The sequence below is a fragment of the Lingula anatina genome, chromosome 9, assembly GCF_051362555.1.
Source record: "Lingula anatina isolate TDL-2025a chromosome 9, LinAna3.0, whole genome shotgun sequence".
NCBI lineage: Eukaryota > Metazoa > Brachiopoda > Lingulata > Lingulida > Lingulidae > Lingula > Lingula anatina.
The window spans coordinates 2,660,703-2,683,711 of NC_141775.1; the positions used below are offsets into that span (position 1 = coordinate 2,660,703).

At 36.2% G+C, this 23,009-nt stretch overlaps 1 protein-coding gene across 5 annotated transcripts; it reads right to left on the reverse strand.

Annotated features, from left to right (window-relative positions):
• Nucleotides 1–1,741: 1,741 nt before the first annotated feature.
• LOC106160356 (procollagen-lysine,2-oxoglutarate 5-dioxygenase 1) lies at nt 1,742–21,942 on the reverse strand. 5 transcript variants are annotated; one of them, XM_086995407.1, is made up of 21 exons: nt 21,610–21,939; nt 14,360–14,448; nt 12,993–13,129; nt 12,637–12,751; nt 11,853–11,904; nt 11,481–11,593; nt 11,172–11,235; nt 10,816–10,913; nt 10,183–10,284; nt 9,514–9,615; nt 8,919–9,050; nt 8,597–8,718; nt 8,206–8,307; nt 7,794–7,919; nt 7,314–7,446; nt 6,915–7,028; nt 6,605–6,673; nt 6,313–6,417; nt 5,568–5,714; nt 5,079–5,207; nt 1,742–2,482 (listed from the first exon to the last, which is right to left on the reverse strand). In XM_086995407.1, the coding sequence occupies exons 1-21, from the start codon at nt 21,716–21,718 to the stop codon at nt 2,327–2,329; spliced, it is 2,316 nt and encodes a 771-aa protein (XP_086851533.1). In that variant the 5' UTR covers nt 21,719–21,939; the 3' UTR covers nt 1,742–2,326. The 5 variants fall into 5 exon arrangements, with proteins under 5 accessions (XP_086851533.1, XP_013392392.1, XP_013392390.1 ...); XM_086995408.1 differs by lacking the exon at nt 1,742–2,482 and adding an exon at nt 3,332–3,677 and having other exon boundaries at nt 21,610–21,942; XM_013536938.2 differs by lacking the exon at nt 10,183–10,284.
• Between the last annotated feature and the right edge of the window lie 1,067 nt (nt 21,943–23,009).

Consider the following 23,009-nt stretch of genomic DNA (forward strand, 5'->3'; position numbering starts at 1 on the left):
GAAAAGCATTTTACTTGTTCATATTGGCAAACAATAACCACTTGATCCTGCTTACTAACAGCGCAACATAGATGAAATAAATTATGTGAAAGTTTTCCCATGAAAGAGGGGAGAATGTCTATAAAATATATAAATCACTTCAACTTGTACATTAACCTATCTGTGGGCATTTCCTGTGACCTAATTTAAATGAAATGATTTCATTTGAAGGTTATTAACAATTTCATACATAATGGGATACTGAAATGTGACTGAAAACATTGCCTTTCAAATTTTTACTAAATACAAGGAGCACTGTATTCAGGATATGTTCTAAGAGCTACAAAGACAAAGAAAAACAAGTAGATTATCTTGCATAGAATTATCATTAATTAAAAGCCCAGTTAGGCTAGATTTTGATTATATAAATGCCCAGACAAAGAATGAGATTCTAAACTTAACCGTCCTCAAATAATTTACAGTTATTCGTGAAATTATTCTAGATTTGTATAACAGTTCTATGAGAAGTTTCTACAAAATAAAGATTAAAAACTTTTGACACTAAAAATGAGCTACCATAAAAAAAGTTCACTTCTTAGGAATCTTCACTTTCTGCTTTTTCCCCCTCTTTGAGTATTAATATATCAATATTTTCCCCAGGAAAATAGAAATTAATTGCATAGCAAAGTAATATATAATAAATGCACTTTAAAAATTTTTTCTCGTACACTTATAATCCAGACTTTTATCACTGAAATATGGAGCTTTTTTGACATAAAATGTAACACTGCTGTTTGTCAGTTGAATCCTGTAATGTTTAACTCTTATTGCTAACCATGACACAGCCAAACAAAGCTGATTGTATTTGGATGTGAAGTAGATTGCGTTAGATGTGATAAGGTGCTCAATGTAGCAATGTGTTAGTTGTGATAATGTGTTGCAATGTGTTAGTTGTGACACTATTTATGGACACAGATTTCTCACTAACTTAAAAAATGTTGTTAATGATACACTTAATCAACAAATACCTTATTCTAGATTATTTGTAAATCTGTCAATAACATCCAGTAAAGTCTCACTTTTTCTGTCCAAAAATTCAAAATATTACATTCACCACAAAATACTGGAAAGAATTGCATCTGTAATGTTTTCTTTTCTAACAAAATTAGAGTTAAAACAGTACATTCTATCATCTAATTGAACACTGTAGGTGTATCAAGAGATGTCATTGTGGCCTGATTAAAATCTTTGAGACAAACTGCAGTGTTTCCATGGCAACTTGGAATATAACAAACAACACATTAAGTAGCACATCAGAAGAATTGCATCACACTTGGACGTTTCTATTCCCATTTTCTGACAGCAGTAACATCAAATGTTAGCAGAGAAACATAAAGCATAAGACCATAAAAATTGTATATACATATCATGTGGTTATATGAAGCAGCAAATGTGCATAAATATTAAAGCAGATCCCAGTAAAGAATAGAAATAATAAACCACCACCACCAGACTCTGTGTATGTAGATAGTTAACACAGAGTGAAGTACTGAACACAGTACTATATCACATTATATCATAGTGTACACTGGCATGGAGGTAAAAAGGTATGATATCAATAGACAAATGGTAACTGAATGTGTTATTTGTTGTTAACATCTTGACAAAACATGAGTCTTGAAGGGATGATTTCCAAACATTTTGTGCAATGAAGTCAGTCAAGTACAAAAGTTTTTTTTCTTTTTTTTTTGGTTGATGGACAGTTCTTAAAGTTACAAATATTCTATTGGTATCATAATTAAGGTTGTGATTCATTAGATTCTATCTGAATTGAGTTAGTTCTGTTCCATGCCAATGCAGATATAATATATAGAAGCACACATAGTGTGTGTAAATATGACACACATGGTGTGTAGTTTTATCTCTCGTCCACTGACGTAGGTGGAGGTGGGTTAGAAGACACAGGGCAGTGTAAGAAAAGTGAGATCAAGATTGAAGCATCTTTGATTAAACCAAAAAGAAAACAAAAATCCCCAATGAGATAATTATTTCTCAGTGTGTCTTTTGGATTATACAGAAAAGTGAGATTGTGTTAAACTGAAAAAGCAGTTCTAACTTAGTACTCATTATTTTCACAATAAATAAAAAATAAATAAATAAATAAAATAAAATAAAATAAAATAAAATAAAATAAAATAAAAAAATTAAATACAAAAATGGGTCCCAGTACTGAAAGAAGCTAAAATCTGTTAGATGACTCAATCTGGGTCCTAGGATTATTTTGATTCACTTAATGCCGATGATGCAATTCTTCCGACCTGCCCATTACCCAACATGGGACAAGGCTCTAAGGGTCGACAAATGAAATCATGATATATCGTGTTCCGCTGGTCGTTGTCAGGCCTTCGTGGTAATGAGTTAGACGGCCAGGGTGTAATATAGCCCATCCTCGTTTTGTGTCCGATACTGCACAATTTTGTCGTATAAAATTGCTGCCTCCACCCTGAATTAGAGAAGGAGGGAGACAGTTGGGTTAAATTGCTTCAATTGTGTTTGTTGTGCTGTGCTTGGATTGTGTTCTCTCATCCCACCTAGCACAATATTGCTCTAACTGACACTGTATAAGACCTTAATACTATTTATAACCAGTGTTTTGGGCTGTCTTACAAATAGCAATTCTTCAGTCTTCCAGGATATTTCACTGAAATACAATGTGCTGAGCTCTCACACCTAACACAATATAATATAACTGCAATCTCAAGGCACAACTAACACAATCAAAGTGGAATATGACACCCTTCTGTACATCTCGCACAAGATGCTGTAAAAAATATCAAGATGTTGTCATATCTAAAACGGGTACACTTTCCCTCCAATAGCACCTTTCGATAGCACGCTTGTAAAACATAACCTACACAGATTGCATCTATTTACTGTTTTGGAATGGTATCATCTCTCTTGTGTATGCCATGGAAACTGCTGTACAATAGTTACATAGAAAATAGAAATATCTATATCATAAATACATACTGTATATATACTAGCATGGATAATTAAATACACATATGCTTCCAAAGCAATTGTGGCATATTGCTGCAAATAGTGAAGAAATCTCAAGTGCACATTTCAAAGTTCTCCGGCGTAGTTGGGGTCTCTTCTCGTCTTGAAGTTGGATTTCTCTGGCACGGAGTATTTGAAATCCTACAACTTGACAGATCTCTTTTGTGTCTTTTCTACCAATAACTCTTGATTTAGAAGCTGATTGCCTTGCACAATAAAATATCTACATCAGCAGTAGCATTTACTAGAAGTTTGTACACCACAAAGAAAAAAGACTGTGAGAAAACCTGTCACCCATACAGAAAACACTGTATTATCAATATATATACTTTACTATAAATATTCCATTTTGCTATAAATAATGATATGAAATATAAATCAAGGCATTCAGCTATTTTACCAAGTCCTAATCATTTTCCTAGAAGCCACCCTGACTATGAAATGTGAAAGCTACCCTGAATATGAATTATCTAGAGCCAGTATTAAGGATCCACAAAAGAGATCATGATATATCTTGTTCCCTTGGTAACAGTAAGTCCCTCGTGTAGGTGGGTCAGACGTCCTGGGCTGATGAGGCCCCAGCCGCGCTTCGTTTGTGTCACACTGCAGTTCTGGCGTACAAATCTTACACCGCCTCCCTGTAGAAACAACTGCCTTCAGTCATTGTGAACTATAGTGGCTGTCTTGCCTGACACAATTGTCACAATCAACACAATGTCTCTCATTTTTCCCATGTGCAACACCTGTCACACCTAACACAATTGACACAACCAAAACGAAGTCACACCTAACACACTTCCACTGTTCAAGACTTAAAACAAATGTTATGCAGCACTTTTAACAACCTCATTTGACTATGGCATTTTAAATCTAACATCAGACTCATGGCACAATTGCTAAGAAAAACTTTATAGAAAATCCATCCAACCATCTCTCACACACGCGCACACGTGCGCACACACACGCACACACACACACACACACACACCAGGATAAGGCATTGCCACACTTCATGCCAAATACTTTACACTGCCATCTTTACCACAAGCAGCTAGTCAGATAGTCTTGGTGCCAGCTCCTTGGCACCTTAAGCTGTCCTCTCCAGCCACTAGACTAAATCAACACATTGGGAAGGATGGGAAATGCCAATTCATTAGTACAAAATACCGATAAATAAAGCTGAAATTAACAAAGCACTTTTGGGATAAATACATGGCACTGAAATAAAATGGATAAGGTTATAAGCTGCAGCAAAGGGAAAGCACTTTAACTGGCATGCTGGAGCAATCAAGCATGATATATCAAGCAAATTGCACTGAAAATATGATTAAGGAAAAAAATCAATATGTAAATAAAATCAATGAAATATGCATATATATAAGATACTGCATATTATATTTACTAGATACTACAAAACAGACAATGACATACTACTTAAAGTACATAACAGTTTTATCATTCATCAAAGTGGTACACTGTAATACCACAATTTTACATGAAAGCCATATAGGAAGTAAAGCAGCTTTAAATACCGCATCAGCTAGTCAACAGGTAAACTTTTGCTGAGCAACACATGTACGAACTTAGTGCTTTTTAGCTTACTCCCTAAGTTCACATCTGATTCAATGACCAAGTTTTGTGCCCAGTATATCACCTGTTGCAATTACATCAGCTAAGCAATAATTAATAACAGTTTTATGTGCTGTTCACTTTATATAAGCAATAAAGATTGGCCGGGAATTCTAAGCTAGCAAAAACAACTCCCATATAACCACATTAGTTCACATCCTGTTCCATACTTCCTGTTAACTACTTCCTTGTTACCTACTTACCTACTTTTACCTACTTACTATCATCAAAATCTTGCCATATGTTGTGAGGAAAAGTTTTATGAACATATCACAGCCATACCTATGAAACTGGCAATGCACATGTAACACACCGTCACACCTAACACACTATCACATCTACCACATTGTCACAACTACCACACTGTCACATCTAACACACTGTCACATCTACCGAACTCCAGCACATACCTCATAATCAACACCAGGCGTGTTTAGAGCTATATTGATGGTATATGTTGAAGAATCATGATGTGGACGTAGACTTGGTTGTTCATCAGGCCTGTAGCGGACCACAAAGTTCATGACTGCATGTGGAGGCTGAAAATGTAGAATATTCCATAATATTACAATTTCTACCAAGTCTTGTTATCTTTACATACAGTCTTACATTTCTAATTTTACGGGGAATAAGACTTGTAAACAGAACATGGCATTTTTGAATCGGTCACATTAAAAGCTCTTAGATTAAATACTGAAAGTGTACTATGACATACAAAAGCAACACATTTTGAAACATTTTCTACGAAAAAAGGCAGTAAGAAATCAGATTTGTAAAATATAGTTATTTGTATTTAAAATTCGGATATATCTATTAACATTTTTAACTAAAACAATTTGTATTGAAAGTTGGACATATATTTGTGCTTATTTTCAAAGAATTCACCAAACTTTACTCACGTCATGGTAATATCCTACAAACACCTTCTGCTGCACCGGCTGTACGTACACACGTAGGAAATGAAGCCAGTGTCGCTCAAAGCCCACTTGGTTCATGTGGATATCACGTGTTGGTACGTTCTCGTAACCTCCATCTAGACGAGAATCCTAAAAATACAACAGCACAACATTAACAAGGTCCCAATGCTGACTGAAAACATAATATCATATGTAACACTGTTTACTATTACAGTAACTTAGTGAACCTGTAAATATAAAAACATTTCTGTGCTCAAAATAATATCACTTTTATACTGAGCATATAATACTTCATTATAATTCATCACTTTACAGTTGTACGTCGACAGGAAACTCGAACTGCATTGTGGGAGGGGGAAAGAGCGTGAACTCATGGCGCGAAGGCTTTTGAACACAAAATAATGACTACCTGCTGTGTTTCAAGTTGCAGAAATGATAGAAGGTATCGAGAAAGGTAATTTCCCGCTAATTTTACAATCATGGACCAGAGTGTGTGATCGTCGAGGTTATTCCCCATTATTCGTATACTCGCTGTTTTTGTTTTGCTCTATTTTTTCCCACAATGCAATTCTCACGCATGCGCGCAGCGATTTTGTAAGTATCTGTAAAGTGGTGAATGGGCATATAATACTTTTTGAATGTCACATGCTATCACACCCAACACAATGAATTCCATTCTGTCACACCTATCACAATGACATTATAATACTGTTTGAATGCCACGCACCTCATTCTTGCCATTGGACCACTGGCCAAACCCCTCCATCTCTTCTATCAGGTGTTGACAGAATGTTTCTGATAATACTGGGAACCAGTACACGTCAGGGCACGGCTGAAATAGCAGCACAATTTGTATAGCATACATAACATGACTTGATGTGGAAGGCTAGGATAGCAATTTCTTTCTTTTTTTTTTATACATATTTTTTTAATTGAGAAGTCCACATTTTTTTTAATCTTAGATTTTAATATATAGATGTTCACTGGATGAAAAAGAAAATTCTCATCCCAGTTTTTACCATGTCCACTTCATATTCCTCCATCAGGACTCGGCTGTAGTTTTCATGGATGTATTTTTTCTCCCAGTCCTAGAGATATAGAAAATATAGACTAAATATTAACATGGAATAAATCTGGATATGAATGAAAAATTTTTCAAGTAACAATCATGGCTAAGAAGTGCTTAAATTTAGTAACACTTCAAATAGCCCAGCCTCCTTTTGTAAACAAGCAATACATTTTAAAATTTCATGCCTATGAATTCCATCTTGTCACACCTAACACAATGAAACATTCACTCTGTCACACCTACCACACTAGTACACTCACCATTGGGTTGCTGAACATCTCGTACATATCTGGGTGTGTACGCGTTGTGTCATAGTTATCACCGTCTATAAGATGGCCGTAGTTCAACTGGTTACTCACATACATAAACATGTTCTAAAATAAATAAACAAAGACTTATCAGCATTTCATTATCTCACTGTTGAAGAGATTTTTTAGAGTTTTAACTTGAGTAATATAATACAAAACATAGTTGTTTCATTCTGAACTGAAGTGGACCAACATTTCTGACTTGTATCTTACTCCGACCCAATATCCTTGGTTATATTGCCAGACCACCGCCTGCTCTCTCTCTCTTCCTGCCTTATCCTTAAACATTATTATTATTATTATTATTATTATTATTATTATTATTATTATTATTATTATTATTATGCCTACCTTGTCTCTCATGGTCTTACAGATGGCCATATCGTGGTCTAGGTGGTCATTCCTGTATCCTCCCTGCAGCTGTTTTATCTTGTTTCCTTGGATCAGGTAGACATAGCGTACATAGGGGACATTCCACAAGCCTCTGGAAATACAACATACTTATTCAATCAAATTTCAGAAATTAACAATAAATATAATACACAACCCCCACCGACACATGCTCATTGACACACACATATTCACTAATCAAGCACTTTCAAGCACCTATTCTGTTAATGCTATGCTTTTACAGATATATTTTCTTTTAATAAATTTTTAATTCTATTACATTATAAATAATGTTTTTATTGTTACCTTATCCACCATATAACATACCTTTTGTTGGGGGGGGGGGGGGGGGGGGTGAGGGATAAAATAACAAATTTTCTCTAAATTACATAATTTCACAATATCCATGGACTCACAACCAGAGTAACCACTAACACTTACATCCTGTGGCTGTTCACAATGTCCAGGTAATCTTCTGACCGGGCGTAGAAACCGTTACTGCTGAGTGACCCCCAGAAGTTAGACCACAGCTTGCCTGGCCGCGTAAACATGGGGGCGATGACTGACCTGGAGGGTCAAAGTTCAAGGTCATAAGGCAAAGAATATCTACTTCTTTTGTTTGAAACAACTTGGTATAATTATACTGACATTTAGTTTCTCTTTTCAATATTTATTGCTTTTTTCTTTTTATAATAAAAAAAATCACAACATTATACTGAAACAAAAGGCAACCTGAAAAAAAAGCCTTGGAAAAGCTGACCTTATTATTTAAAATACCAAGTTGATTTGTAATCAATTGAAAATAGCCAAAATCGTTTTGTTGTCCTCTATAATGTGTGCAAGAAGAGCCTACCTGTTCTGTTCAATGAGCAGTTGTAATGTCTTAGAGTTGTCAAGATGAGCCTCTGGCTCCAGAAACAAGTAATACTGGCAGTTCTTTTTCAAACAATGATCACTGGAACATGAAAGAAAGAAATAATGACACTGTCCAGAAGAAATACAATAAAAGTGTGAAGATATTGAAGTTGCAATGGAAATTCAGTGACAAACAATTCAGCCAGTTTAATCCTGATCATGTGCGAATAGGTCCCTCCCCTCAAGTTTATATTAAAAAAATTAATACTTTGTTTTTATGAAAGGGAGCAAAAGACAACAAAACCACTTCCCATTCATTTTTTTCCAAGTGGTCACATTTTGACCTAATTTTCTTAGCACTGGAGGAAATTTTTCTCAAATCCACTCACATGCCCATATTCCTGGCATCATATGCATTGACCCCTCTCTCGGGTGGAACAGAAGTGAATGAGTTGTATTTCTTCTCATACTTGATCATAAAGTTTTTCACATCTTTGGCATGGAAGTTAGCCTAGGAAAAGAAGTTAAATACATATTTCATTTTAAAAAATATCCTTTCTCTCAGGAGCTTGCAATCATTCTGTTAAAAAGATGGATGTTCTCCAGAATAGTAGGTTGTTCTGATTTAGACCTGTATACTGAAAACATTTGGAAAGAATCCAAACTTCTCAATCTGATTTCATCCTTATTATCATTGAACTAAAAACTCACATTGTTGTATACAAACACATCCATTTTCTTCTTAGGGTATTGTTGCCCAGCAAGCTTCTCAAAGAACTCGGCTATAAAAGGCACGGGCTGGTCAATGAAGACACCAACAAATACCGTGGGGTAATCCTGCTCCTGGGGGGATTAAATATATTGTTAATAATCTATTATAAAAAAATTGATACTCTTTAATTGTTTTTTGTACAATTAAGGCTTCACCATTTTAAAATTCTAGCTCATTTCCAAGTTAAAATAAATTTCAAATGATATTATTACAACTACACATATATAAGAGAAATTATGAGACATTCATTTGAACTGCAATATATTTACAAATACAATGTTCTTCAAAAATGTTATGCTATGTATGCTTGTGAAACTTGCAAGAGAAGAAAAACTTTTCTGTGCTTTAATCCGCTAATAGTAAGTACTTTTTTGTCAGTTCCTTCCTGAATAGAGAATGGAATGGTTACTGATTGGAAAACCTGAGAATCTATACACATTTGACAGCTATATCTAGGAGAAACCCAGCTTCTGCAGATTGGGCCTGTCTTTCCAAGAAGACAGAACACCAGCAAGTGCTGCCACCTAGTATTACCTCCACCTCCTGAAGATTGATTTTGTCCTCCCCACAAGCAAGACAGCCCTGAGTGGGGGTCCAAGAATCTGCCAAATAGTTCCCCAACGTGTTGAACTGGGGCTGAGAGGAGGAACAAGAAAATACTAAAGAGTACAAGACAAGAGCAACTCAAGACAAACATATCCAACTGCCAGCCTAACCTGAAACCATCGTCATCAACAGGAAAATGAAAGGAAGCTAAAAGTAAAAAATCAGACCACACCCACGTGAAGAGAACAATTGCAACAAGAAAAAGGTTTTGGACTGCAAACTAAGACAAGCAATGGTTAAGATAGATACAACCATATAGAAAATTATTGCAGAGAAATCATATTCCATTATTAGTGTTATTGAACTAAATGAGCAAAAAAGAAATCCCAAGAAGAAAAAGAAATGAGAAAAACAGAGAAAAAATAACAGAGGCAAAAATCACCATGTGGCTCTATTGTTAAAAGAAAGTAAAGGGCATGCAAGATCCAGGAAAAAGCATATAAAAGCAATTGTGCAGCTACGAAAGTCTGCTTGGCGTTTACAGGTGATAGAATTTCAAGCAGCCACACGCACACAAGTTGGGCTAACGCGAGGCACTAGGTGTTAAAAACATGCTGTTATCACCATGAACTACACCCTATACAGCAGCATTTCTACCTTGAATGTGCCTAGATTGATATAATCTTCTTTACATGCAAGACAGCCATGGGTGGGTGTCCAGGAGTCGGCCAGGTAGTTCCCCAGCCCATCCAACCTGTGCTGAAATCAAAGGTCAAGCAAGGTTAAGGTCAGTCCATGTAGGTCAAGGTCAAAACTCCCATCAGTCTTTGCGCTTTGCTGCCAAAATGGAGGTGAGGTATGTCATGCACAGTCCTTGAAGTTAACTTTTTTTCATTAAAAATGGGAATTCACTCCCCTAATCAAAAGCAGTAAGTATTACAGGGCATGCACAAATTTCCCTGAAAATAACAACATCATTGTGGTATATTGTGTCACTTTTGTCTTGAAAATACGGTAAAACTGCTGACATTGAAGGGTTAAACAAAATATGAAAAAGTTTTAAATATAATAATAAGTATTATCAATTACACCTTGCAGTTCATTTTTTGTGGAATTTCTAATGAACTAATTTAAATACGACTGAAAATTATTCTTTTTATGAGGTATAAATTTAATTCAAAGATCAAATGAAATTGTTTAAACACTCCAGCATATAGTTCACTTAAGATAATTTATCATTAATAGGACTACTTAACAGCTTTAACACTTCTTAATCCAAGTAAATCTCACCTTAATGGGTCCATTGCCGTGAACCACAAGTGGCGTTGTACCTGTCTTCACATTGTACAGGTAACTGTTGGCACCTTTGAACTTGAGCGTCACTTCATCTACAGACAGGAACAAACAGTTTAATATTCTGTTGTACATAAGTGTCTACACTGACAGCTGGCTCGATTCCTTTTATCACACTTAAATTGTTCATATATACCTATTGTGACTATTCTACATTTTCATGTCTTTTTAATTTAATTTAATTTTAATCAAATTAAGTTCATAATGTGATACATACTAAGTGAAACATGACAGACAAAATGTGTTTTAGTTTCTTCCACTAAATAAATTCCCATGCTTTGTCTTATAATTACCCAGAGCTCCATTTAAATTCTGGAAAATCTCTCCTCTGGTGTCTAACTTGATATTCCATTTTTTCTATATTAAAATAATTAATTTACAAGATAAATTCACTTATTAATTCATAATATTGGCTTCAGTTAATCAATAACTAAATTGATAAATAATAACAAATTACACAAGTCTCATTTAATTTGATCTATAGACAACACAAAAGCAGCATTGCATAGGTCTGATGTTTTCATTGGATTATTCTGATGTCACCTTTAACAGAAATAAAGCACATTTTTAACAAGTCCCTAGTCAATCCTATCCCATCTCACCCTGAGGTTTTCATCCAAGAAGATGTTTGTATAAACCAGCTGGTCATCATCCTTGTCTCCAACTTCATTGTGGGTGATGATCTCGTAAATGTCAGGGGCGTAACCTATATATCCTAGAAATAAAACAGTATTATGTCACAAATACTAGAAATACCAGTAATCCTAGAAATATGACACCAACTGTAAAATTTCAAGGGTACTCGTAATACTGATCAATGATGATATATAAATCAAAGCTTGTTATTCGTAATTAAGAGAATAAAATTATCCCATTATACAAAAACATGTATAAGGAATATGAGAGGCTCTTTGTACTAGAAAACTCCATGTAATTTCCAGGTTATTTAGTCAGAAATGTTGTAGAAAAGTTACCTCCTGAGTTCAAAAATCTTTTCTCGTTCATCTTCACTTCTGGGTATTTGTCCTGGAAGAAGAACATAACATTAGGACCTTTTCTCTGATAAATTCCCAGCAATCACAGATTACCTACATTTGATGTTTAGTATATTAATTTGATAACTGCACTTTTGGATGCTTCCTAGGGGCACACTCCCAGTGAAACTTTTGATTTACATAGATCGATCCAACTTCATGGGGACTCTTGCTGAATGCAGTCAGATTAACTGAATGACACACCTTGAGCAGCAATGGGGTGAAAAATATTTGTGCATGTTTGGTTGCACTCAAAATGAAGTGAAACAGCTTCTAGAAGTAAGGCACACAGGACAGTTAATCACACCTTAGCTCACAAAGAGAATAGTGAATGGGCGAGCTTCTGAAGGAGAGAGGATATTTAGGTTATCTGATTTCATTCAGCAAGAGTCCCTGCAGAGTTGGATCGATCTACATGGAATAATATTTTCATTGGGAACCGTCCCTAAATCATCATGAGCCCAATGGCTGGCATAGTGTGTGGGTGATAGGGACCATTCCCACAGATTTTTGGATTGATCCATCTCCCTGGGGAGTCTCACTAAATTGCTATCAACTTAAACAACTTAAATGTCCGTCACATCCATCATCTTTACCCCCTAGCTGATTCGGGAGTTTCACCGATCCAGATGGATCAATCTAGGCATGGGAACCCAGTCACAGACGCAATGTGTTATCTACATCATGTAATACAATCAATCAAGGTTCTGCATTAAGTCCTTACCATAAGAGAGGCGTCCGGCCAGCAGAAACCCTCCGCAGAAAATACCACTCTGGCATTGAACTTTTTAAACATTTTCAAGATTTCCTGAGCTCCACCAGTAAAAATCACGTCATAGCTGTGAAGAGAAAAATGACATGAATCTTCAGTTATAATTACTTAACTGCAGGCCATTTTATAGGGTATGCCACGCAAGTGTAAAACCAGAAATCAAAAATTATTTTTTTTTATAAAAGCATGATCACCATTCACATAAGGTTCAGAAAAATAAAACAATTACTAAAAGCTGAATAAGTGGCCTAATTTTTCTCAATGCAAGTTATTATAAAATCATCAACACCAAATCATAGTATCCATACCTGTCAGTAAACATAAGCACCAGGTCCTTCTTATCCTTGTATTTCTTCAAGCCTTCTTTCAGGAGGTTGATCTTGTACCCACCACCAACGGACACTGCCATGTCTCCGCCTCTCCACTCCTTCCCCATACCTAACACCTAGAGGCATCATCATCATCATTAAATAATAATAATAATAATAATAATAATAATAATAATAATAATAATTATTATTATTATTATTATTATTATTATTAGGGACCATTCCCAGAGCCTATCGTACTAACTTTGGATCGATCTAACTCCAAGGAGATTCTCACTAAATTGCTATCAAGTTAAGCAGCTTACTAGTAGATGTCTGTCACACCCACTGAAGCTGCTAGGGGGTAATTAACTTTGTTTAGCAGCTTCAGTAGGGGTGTCAGACATCTAAGCCATTTAAGCTAAAAGGAATTTAAAGAGAAAACCCTTCAGAGACAGATCGATCCTGTTAGATCGATCTAGGCATGGGAATACAGTCTTATTGTTGTTGTTTTTGTTATTATTATTATTAATTTCATCATAATTATTATCACAAGGTTTTTGGGAAGAATATATGACAAGATGATTGTCACAATTTTTGTATCTTTGAGCTAAACATAAATCACAGGGGAATAGCAAGTAAGTCAGGTGACAAATATACGCCCACTGTCCAATATGCAGCAATTTTTCATTTTCTTCAATTTAATGTCGGGGAAGGATGATGAATAAAAATCCAATTCCAATGTGTTTAAGACTGAACAATAACTATAAAGCCAAAATGTCTGCATTGCCTTACAGCTTCCTTCCTACACATAACTCCGGTCAACCGACCCACGTCTCACTAAAAAACTATTTCCTTTTCAAAGTTCACCTAATGTTAGACTGTGGTATGCCAGAACAGAAGGAAAAAAAATTCTACACAATGCTTCATTGTTCAAGGTAGAATTTACTTTTATATTCTGTGACTCTTGCGTCATTATCTTAACTGATAAATGGTGAAAGGGAAAAGTTCAGGCTAATGCTAGTGAAGTATTTTGCTACTCAGTACTGGGCAGTGGAGCCCCCGTGAATTAGTAGTCTGTAAAAAGTGTTTATATAGTTAAAGGTCACATGGAGTAGACACTAAAATAGTCCAGCTCACAGTAATTCCAAAGCACTGATTCCAGAGGAAATGGTTCATCTCCCCACATCAAACAGGTTCATTTTCACCAAGTATTACTACCACTATTTACAACTTAAAGGAAGTGTGTTTGCCTGTGCGCATGTGTATGTTTGTGTCTAGTGACTAAGAGAGAGAGAGAGAGAGAGAGAGAGAGAGGGGGGGGAGAGGGAGAGAGAGGAGCCGGGGGAGGGGGTGTAAAAACTAACCTCCACATCCAGTCCATACTTGTTTGCTGACCTCATGTACCTCTTGAATCCATCAGTTTCGTCCGAGGCCACAGTGACCAGCAGGAGGCCTGTAAGGTGAAGAAAATGTTAATATATTATGTTGATTACTGATCTACCTCACACTATGACAAAATACAATATTCAATATCTTAATTGGTTAAATGTCCCCTGTAGAGTGATAAATACTATCTGTAGTTTAACAGTGTGAGAGAGAGAGAGAGAGAGAGAGAGAGAGAGAGAGAGAGAGAGAGAGAGAGAGAGAGAGAGTTCTAGCAAATGTTTGTAATTGCATCTTAATATTAGTAATAAATTGTAGAATATACTTCTCTTTGCAAAAATGCTCATAAAATGGACAAAGGGTGTTACTGAAGAGCATTTTGTTTCAACAATATATTGTTGATATAAAAAAAAAAAGAAATATATAAACAGTTAAACAAGTAAAACATTGTGTACTTCATCTATTACCATTCTGGACTAGATCACAATCCTTTATCAATATTCATCTGTTCTCATGCATCAAATCAAACACTAGTCATATGCCACATAGCTTCAGGGTATGGAGGTCCTCAGGCATAGCTAGATATATGGCTGTAATTCTGTACCAGTGTAGTACCAGATACATACTACAATAACTAAGTGGGCTGGTTTCATAAAACACTGTGAATCTAAAAGCTGGTCTTTGACCGAAAACATTTATTCTTAATTTCATTCCACACTCTGATTTGGCCTACAATAAAATGAGTTGTCTAGCTAAGAAGGATTTGAGTCAAAGTCTATTGTATGTTTTTTATGTTCCTTTAGTAGCAAGATACTTAACCATGATATACTGTTGAATTTCTAGACAAGGGACAATAGTTTCAGCTGCTCTGAGGATAAAAAAAAAAAAAACTCTGGAACTTTCCTTTTATTTACACTGACAAGTCACATCATGCAAGCTTCATGCACACCATTTTCCAATTGCCATTTTCTCAAACAAGTTGAGAATGGATGGAAAATTCCTACAATCTTGACTTAGCATTATAAGAGAAGCCTGATGTATAACATGTAACATTAGCATGTACTCCTACTGGGGGTACATGTTCATCGTTTTCTCCATAGAATTTTCTGAGCTTCGGTGACTTGGACTGTGTTATGTTAAAAAACATGGACTCCATCAGTAAATTTCACTTCCATACATGTCTACTGACAGTATGCAAGAGTGCAAGAATCAAAACTTGCGTTCTTCTAATGTGACAATCTTTTACTAAATCTCTTTCATCCCAGTACCTCACTTTTCAAAATTCTAAGTCAACAATTATGCCCATAATTAACAACAGACTATTTTAAAGATTATCACTTATTAATTTTGTTCAAAATTAATAAACATTCAGTAACAAGCAGTATTAGTGATACCTAACACAAGGTTTTTGTTGCAATGGGGAAGAGTTTATTTTCTACTGAGTGCAATATTTCCTGATCTGTCTCAATATACCAGCGGGCTATCACATGTACTCAGCATGGAAGATTCTACATTCTAACTGTACCAACTTAATACAATGATAACATAATAGGGCATTATTTTTTCATGCGACGCTTAATTTATCACTCTGTTCCTAATGGCAGGGCTCAGAATAAAAGTGTCTTTATTTAACGCTGAAGAGTCTAGTCTAAGAGTTCTATGTAAATGATGAGATCATGATGGAAAGTTAATAAAGGCCTCTTTCTTTCTTTTTTTTTAAGTTCAACTGAAAATGTCACTCTGAAAATAATCAATGTTGAAATAAACGGTGACTTGTTGCTTTGAGTCATTTGACAAAATGCACATTTTCATTCCTATAGGACAAAAAGTAATTACTAGTAAACGTCCCTCCCAGCATTTGGTTTAGTTGCCTACCACTTACTAGTACTCTGTCTCTTCACAGACATCATGCTGTTTGCTGCCTGCATTAAAATACGAAAACATTTTAGTAATTCACATCAACATTTCCTATATGTGGCCTGAAGTGGAATTTGACTTCCTCTCTCCTCTACAAACACACACACACACACACACACACTCACACACACACACTTAACTTAAATAAAAACCTCTCTTTTCAAGGTGACCGTACTTTTTTACCATCTTAACTTGCTACATGACAGAGCACTCGTTTCACCCAGACAGGAATCAAATAAGTAACTAATAACATGACATTAAAGTCCCGACATGATAATTTTCTACTATATTTGCTGCCCTGATTCTTCCAACATTTTACAGTGTATAATTTGATGGGAGATAAGACACTGTCACAGTCTTCCCTACAGAAATCTCATAAGATCAGTTGTTCTACATAATTTGTTGCAGCAGTATCACTTGATAAGGGAGGTGATTTCTTTTTCTATTAATTCATAGCATTCCTATCAATCCCATTTTGAAAAAAAAAAAAAAAAAATTGAGAAAACACAATTTCTCATAGATGTCTTTTAAAATCAAAATCTGTGATGTCAAGAGCCTGCAGTACACAGATATCATATATGTGGATTGTACATTTTCTTACTTAAATGTTTGAAACTTTTGTTCAATAAACGAATTTGTGTGTAATTTGACATAAATATATTCAACTGAACCCTGTATTTTTAAAGACTTTATGCAGAAAACATCCCTTTTATTACATCAAAGTTGTACGTTTTTTTATGAAGTGCAATTTAAGCATAAGATATGGTAGCTCTGGTACTTTTGCAAGGTCAAAGACCCAAATAGTCCACTGCCAGGGATTTACTAGTATATATATCTTGGGTTTTAAAATGGGTGCAGATGGAAAAACAATTTATGAAAGTCAATCCAGTATATGGCCAAAGTTTATGACATTTACCACTTTAACTGCAGCTGGCATTTTAACCTAGTCCCAAAGCTGCAGTTTGAGCATATCCCATCTTACCTCAGGTAACCTTACTGGTATAAATTAAAATCTCAAATTTCTCACCCATTTTTTACTTTTTAAAATACATCATCTTTAAACACTCACAAAAACTGCACATTCTCACATGAAGCCACCTCACTTTTAAAATGATTACATCCACATTTTAAAATATCACTAACGAAACCTGGTGGGTTATTAATTTACATCAATTTAAATTAATAGAGCAATTACCATAATGTACAGTAAAGGCGATCTGGCTTAGAGATTAGACTGCTATCAGGAAGTCAGCTACCCTGGTAGCTTATGTGCAATGCATTATGATATTAACTACAGGCTAGGGCTGCCTACATTACTAGACTTTATGTATCAATCAACAGTTAGAGGTGGGAAAACGGCAGGATTCAAAATACTTAAATTGTGTAAAATATGTGTAATTGTGTTAGAGTTAACCAATAACATTAACAGAATTGAAATAAACAGACACAGAACTTTTTTTTTCTCAAAAAAGAACTTTGGCAGTTTCCGACTACTTCAGGTCAAGATTAATCCTACTTAAATAAATAACATACTGGTCTCAACCTTTGGCTGTGGCTTTCTTCTCTTAAATCAAGAGCAACATTTGATTTGAACTGGTTACTAGTACTACTGGTTTACCTGTGGTCTTAGTAGACTCAAACTTGGGTCTAAAGGTTTACAACAATTTCCCTTCTTTCATGAAACATGTTCATAGCTAAATTCTACTTTAAGAGAAATTCCACAGAATTCTTACTCCACACTGGAACTTGTATGTATATAAAGTATACAGACAGAGGAATGCACCTTCAACTGACCTATTACTGTTAAAACAATAGCAGTCAAGTTTCCACTTGAGGCAAATCACATTAATACGTGACTCTATGTGGACAAACCATGTGATTTGGATTTCTAACCACATGAAGCCAATCTAGTCTACTCCACTACCACTGTGATATAAAATCGGTCTCAGACACTAACCACTGGATCCACATGAAGTTCCCGTAAAATAAGAACCAGGCCAGTAAAGTTTTTTTTTCAGTTTGCTCAGTTACTGGCCATTGTTTTAAGCATTAGTCTAGCAGATTCTTAAGGACCATTCCCAGACCCTATCGTACTAACTCTGGGTCGATCTAGGTATGGGAACATAGTCTCAGAACCTGGTGGACAAACAGGTCAGTCGTCTTAAAAGTTTTTGGTGATGAGAACGCAAAACCATCATCTGCTCAGGAGGTGGTGGGACTGCCAAACCCTCATCTGCTCAGATGCCTTAGGTTAAACTGTCTCAGCTTGACTGTGAACCTGTCTTAGAGCGCATTCTCAACGAATTAAGCCAGGCTTTACAAAGCCGGTGACCTAAAAATGGCGGACGTACATGAAAGAAAAACCGCCTAATCTTTTAATAGTCTCTCCGCCTCCCCACACGTCGTCCCTGCGGGGCACAGTAATTAAATCTCGGCTCCGTTCGCCATGCGGAAGCTACCTGAGAAATATTAAGTGCGCATGCTCATCAGTTAAACTCGTGGTGAAGAAAGCGTGGCGGCTGAAGGCGATCGAAGGAAAAAAGCTCTTCTGTTCTATTATCTTTGAAAACAGAGACGAAAAAGGAATAATTTGGCCCGTAGAGCAGCAATGAATCGACTATCTACGGAGATAATATCACCAGAGATATTCACGGAAATATTAATGTTCGGAGCCGAGATTTAATTACTGTACCCCGCAGGGACGACGTGTGGGGAGGCGTGTGAGAGGCGGAGAGACTATTAAAAGATTAGGCGGTTTTTCTTTCATGTACGTCCGCCATTTTTAGGTCACCGGCTTTGTAAAGCCTGGCTTAATTCGTTGAGAATGCGCTCTTATAATCTGGTATCAGACCATCTACTCTATCTGATTTTTATCTTTACTACACTGTATGTTAACACAGAATGTTCTAAGATAAACTGCTTCAACTTGACTGGGAACTCGCCCTATCATCTGATCTCAGATTTTTATCTGCTGTACAGTTGGGATAGAACTGTAAACTCCACATATATCCCTTAATGAGGGTTTAATGCAGACTACTTGATTTAAAACAGATCCTTACTAGTAACATACCACACCAAAGCATAAATTAACAGTGGATTTTTATTAAAGTACTACTACGTGATTATATTAGTACAGACAGTGTCTCCTGAAACTGAGATGCAAAAAAAAAAAAGGTACCTGCAAAGAAAAACAATCCAATGAAATAAATGGGCTATTAAGTAAGCCATCAGAATTTTAATGTCTACCATCATATCACCACTGTATTAACATTTCGCATCAAGTAAGTAAATAAATAAACTATTTACACTGAATTTACATAATAAACAAAGTCACCCTGATTTTTGCTTCAGCATTTTAAATACAATCACATGCTTTAAATGTCTTCAGAATTTTAATGATGATCATCATTTCGCCATAATGTTTACATCTAGAACAATCCACTGGTTAAAGATGTGGTTTTCACTACATTGGCTGCTGGGGTTACCTTAGGGTTTTGATGAAAAAACTGAGTACGAGTCTCCGAGTTTCATAATGAGAGCTTTAACTGACCAAAACCACTACACAAGCAGTAAAATAAGGCTCACTGTGCTCTGTTCTGCATTCAGTTTCATGCATGTTGCGAGTTGTTAAAATGGAGCATGGCACAATCCCTTGATTTCTATGCAAACCAAAACAAGCCATGCTGATAACGGGTTGAGATTTTTTCTATTAAATCTAATTTGCATGGAAGAAAAAAAAATCCTCCTAAACATGAATAATTACCTGACCTATTCCTGCAATTGATTTTAATGATTTGTATCATTTCTTGTCAAAAATAATTTCAAATGCCTCATCCAGACTGCTAGGTTTTCCTGACATTTCAGAGGGGCGACACTGACATCAGGTCATTTTATTTGAGCAGTTTAATTTTGTTAAAGGTGTGAGTGGAAACAGGTAAGAAGCATTACAGGGCAAAAAGACAAAAATATGAATCAGGGTCATTTACAATCTTTGAGAGGGCGGTTCTAAAGGGCTCAAAAATTGCCCTGAGGGAAACCCTGTATTGTATCAAATGTACCTGGGGTAGCGCTAACACTCACCAATTTAGCCAAATGCTAAAACTGACTTAAATTGGCTAAACAAAAAAGGCTTGATTTGACTAATTTTAGTCAAATTAGAACCATTTGGATAACAAATTGACAAAAAAGTGATGATTTGGCTAAGGGAAAAAAATTGCTAGCGCTACCCCAGTGTACCCTGCCCACATCGTTTACTTCTTAGATCAACACCACATCAACAAAGAGGATTACCTCCCACCTGACCACATAAACTGGTTATAACTGAACAACAGCCTTATTATAACACCAAACAGTCCCACCCTCCTCCTCCTCCATATAAAACTCACTTAACCTGGGGGCCATTTCACCCGAGAATAAAAGATGGAAAATTAATCAAATTCCTTTGTGGAACTGCCCCCTGCACAATTGTTTGTTGTTATTAGCTGTAAATGTGTAAAATTAAGAACTAAACTAGCCAACAGTATCAAATACTACACTCACTTGCCAAGTAAAGTCTAAAACCACATTCAATATCACATCTTAATCTTTCCCCCAAAGTAAATTGTTTTATCCAGCCCCCTTTATCCATTAATCTTATCCAGGGATTGACATTAAGGGCGGCCCACTGGCCCTGGGCTACTGAAAACCAACCTAGGGCCATTGAATCGCTGGGGTCACTGGCCCAAAGAGCAAGTAAAATGTCATGTACCAAATAACCCTTGCAATATTTACAGATATCTCAGGCATATCTCAGTACTGAAAAAAATATTGTCAGGCCTTAATTGTTATCAATCTTACAAATAACTTTTTTTTTTGTCTCCATTCTATATTTTCTTTTTGCCTTGGGTCAAAATGTCTGTATTTGAGTTTCAAAAGTCATTCACCACGAGAGAACTATATATTTGGAGATATTTAACAAGTACGGTTAACTGAGGCCATGCGGTTATCAATTATTTCCGTCTAGCTCATTTGCATCTGTCAAACCACAACGCCACCGGCAAGAAACTTTTAAAACTACTTTCTACTTACATTTACAATTGCTTTAAAGTTATATTAAGAATTTTAATTCAAATCCTACAAAAATGCAAACGGGTTGAAATTCATCCTTCTTGTTCTGGTCCGCGAGTTTGGATCAAGTGGATCAGATTTCTCGCGACTTTGAAAAAGTTTGCTGTTTCGCACGTACGCAGAACTCGTTCGGGGCACTTCTAAACTTCACGTTTTACTCCATCCATGAGTAAAGCATGATCGCATAAAACTATCAGTAGATACGTACCATCATCCACGCTCGATGAGTGAACTCCAATGCTAGGCGAACTCCATGGTGGGAAGAAAACAAAGAAAATCGGCAGACACACCATAAAGAGTCTACTGATCAACGCCATGTTGCTGCGTGCATTAACTCCCCTAACTCCTCCGCAGTTGATTATCACCTCGCTCTCTGATTGGTTAAAAATAAATTGTGTCAGCTTAGTTCAGAGGTTCCAGACGATTCTGCTTGCGTGGAAAGTCTCAATTACAGCCACATGAACTCTGCCAGAGGTGGCTTGTACACGTAGTTCCGCTTTTAGTCCGAGACTATATTTTTAATCTCAGTTTTGCCTGCCCGTGTGGAAGTTACTCATAGTTGACAACAATGAGAGCGCCACACCCACGCAACACGCTCTAGCTGTAGCCACGCCCTATTTGTAAGACTGGTCCAATATAAAACTCGTTCAAATTGTGGGCCAGTTTTAATTGAATATAATTTACGTAGGTGTTCAGTGCTAGACTGGGGTGTATAGTGCTACCACATATATTTAATTCTGGAAGTGATTTTTGGTGAAATGTATAGGCCTATATATATAGGCCTACAGGGCCTATAGCTTTCATTCAGTTTAAATAGCAGATAGGCCTACTCGACACACACTGGCGGGATCAGGAGATACAAAAGGGTTGTGCATGTTCATGTGTAAACAGAAAAACCGACACTAAAAATAAATAAATAAATAAATAAATGATAATTATAATAATGATGATATCTCTACCAGACAGAATGAGAGTGCAGATATTTGCTGATCCATTTTTCCTATTTTTTTTATTTATTTTTTAAGGGGGTGGGAGTTAGGGGGAAGGGTTGGATGTCCAAGGGGGCGATAATTGTGGGAAGTTTGGTAAGAGAGGAGAGAGGGAAGCAGGGGGTAGGCCTACCTCCGCTCAGGGAGGAACAGGTGTCCGTTTTGTCCTCCCCTGAATCCTCTGTGGATCATGGAACTGAGCGAAGAAAATCTTTTTGAAAATCTATCTGTAAGTTGATATCAATATATAGTTCTGAGTTTGAGACTAGGTACAGTTGTGTCGCTGGAACATGAAAACACAAGCAAACCCAAATCACAGGTCAACATCAATGATCGTGTTTTTCTAACCCATTCAGCGTAGGAATATTGAATTAATACATGTGGCGAGAACTAACACTGCATCCTGTGCTGTGCGTCTGTTAACTGCTCTTCTCTGTCTCTTCTATCTGTTGGAGTAAGCCTAGCAGAATATTTCAATAATTATATTGATTAGAATTTGTTTAATTCCATCCCGAAATTCAGAAGTTTCTGGACTCTCCCATCCACCCTACCCCCATTTTTTAGATTTCTAGAAATCATATGCTGATGATTGAAGTTAGCTTTCAGATTTGTCTAAAAC

Coding starts and splice junctions, on each gene's coding strand:
- LOC106160356 (XM_086995407.1), bottom strand. CDS start 21,718: ATGGCGTTGATCAGTAGACTCTTTATGGTGTGTCTGCCGATTTTCTTT. Junction 8,308..8,596: donor GATGCCAGGAATATGGGCAT/GTGAGTGGATTT, acceptor TTCATGTTCCAG/TGATCATTGTTTGAAAAAGA. Junction 6,418..6,604: donor AGGAATATGAAGTGGACATG/GTAAAAACTGGG, acceptor CTGCTATTTCAG/CCGTGCCCTGACGTGTACTG.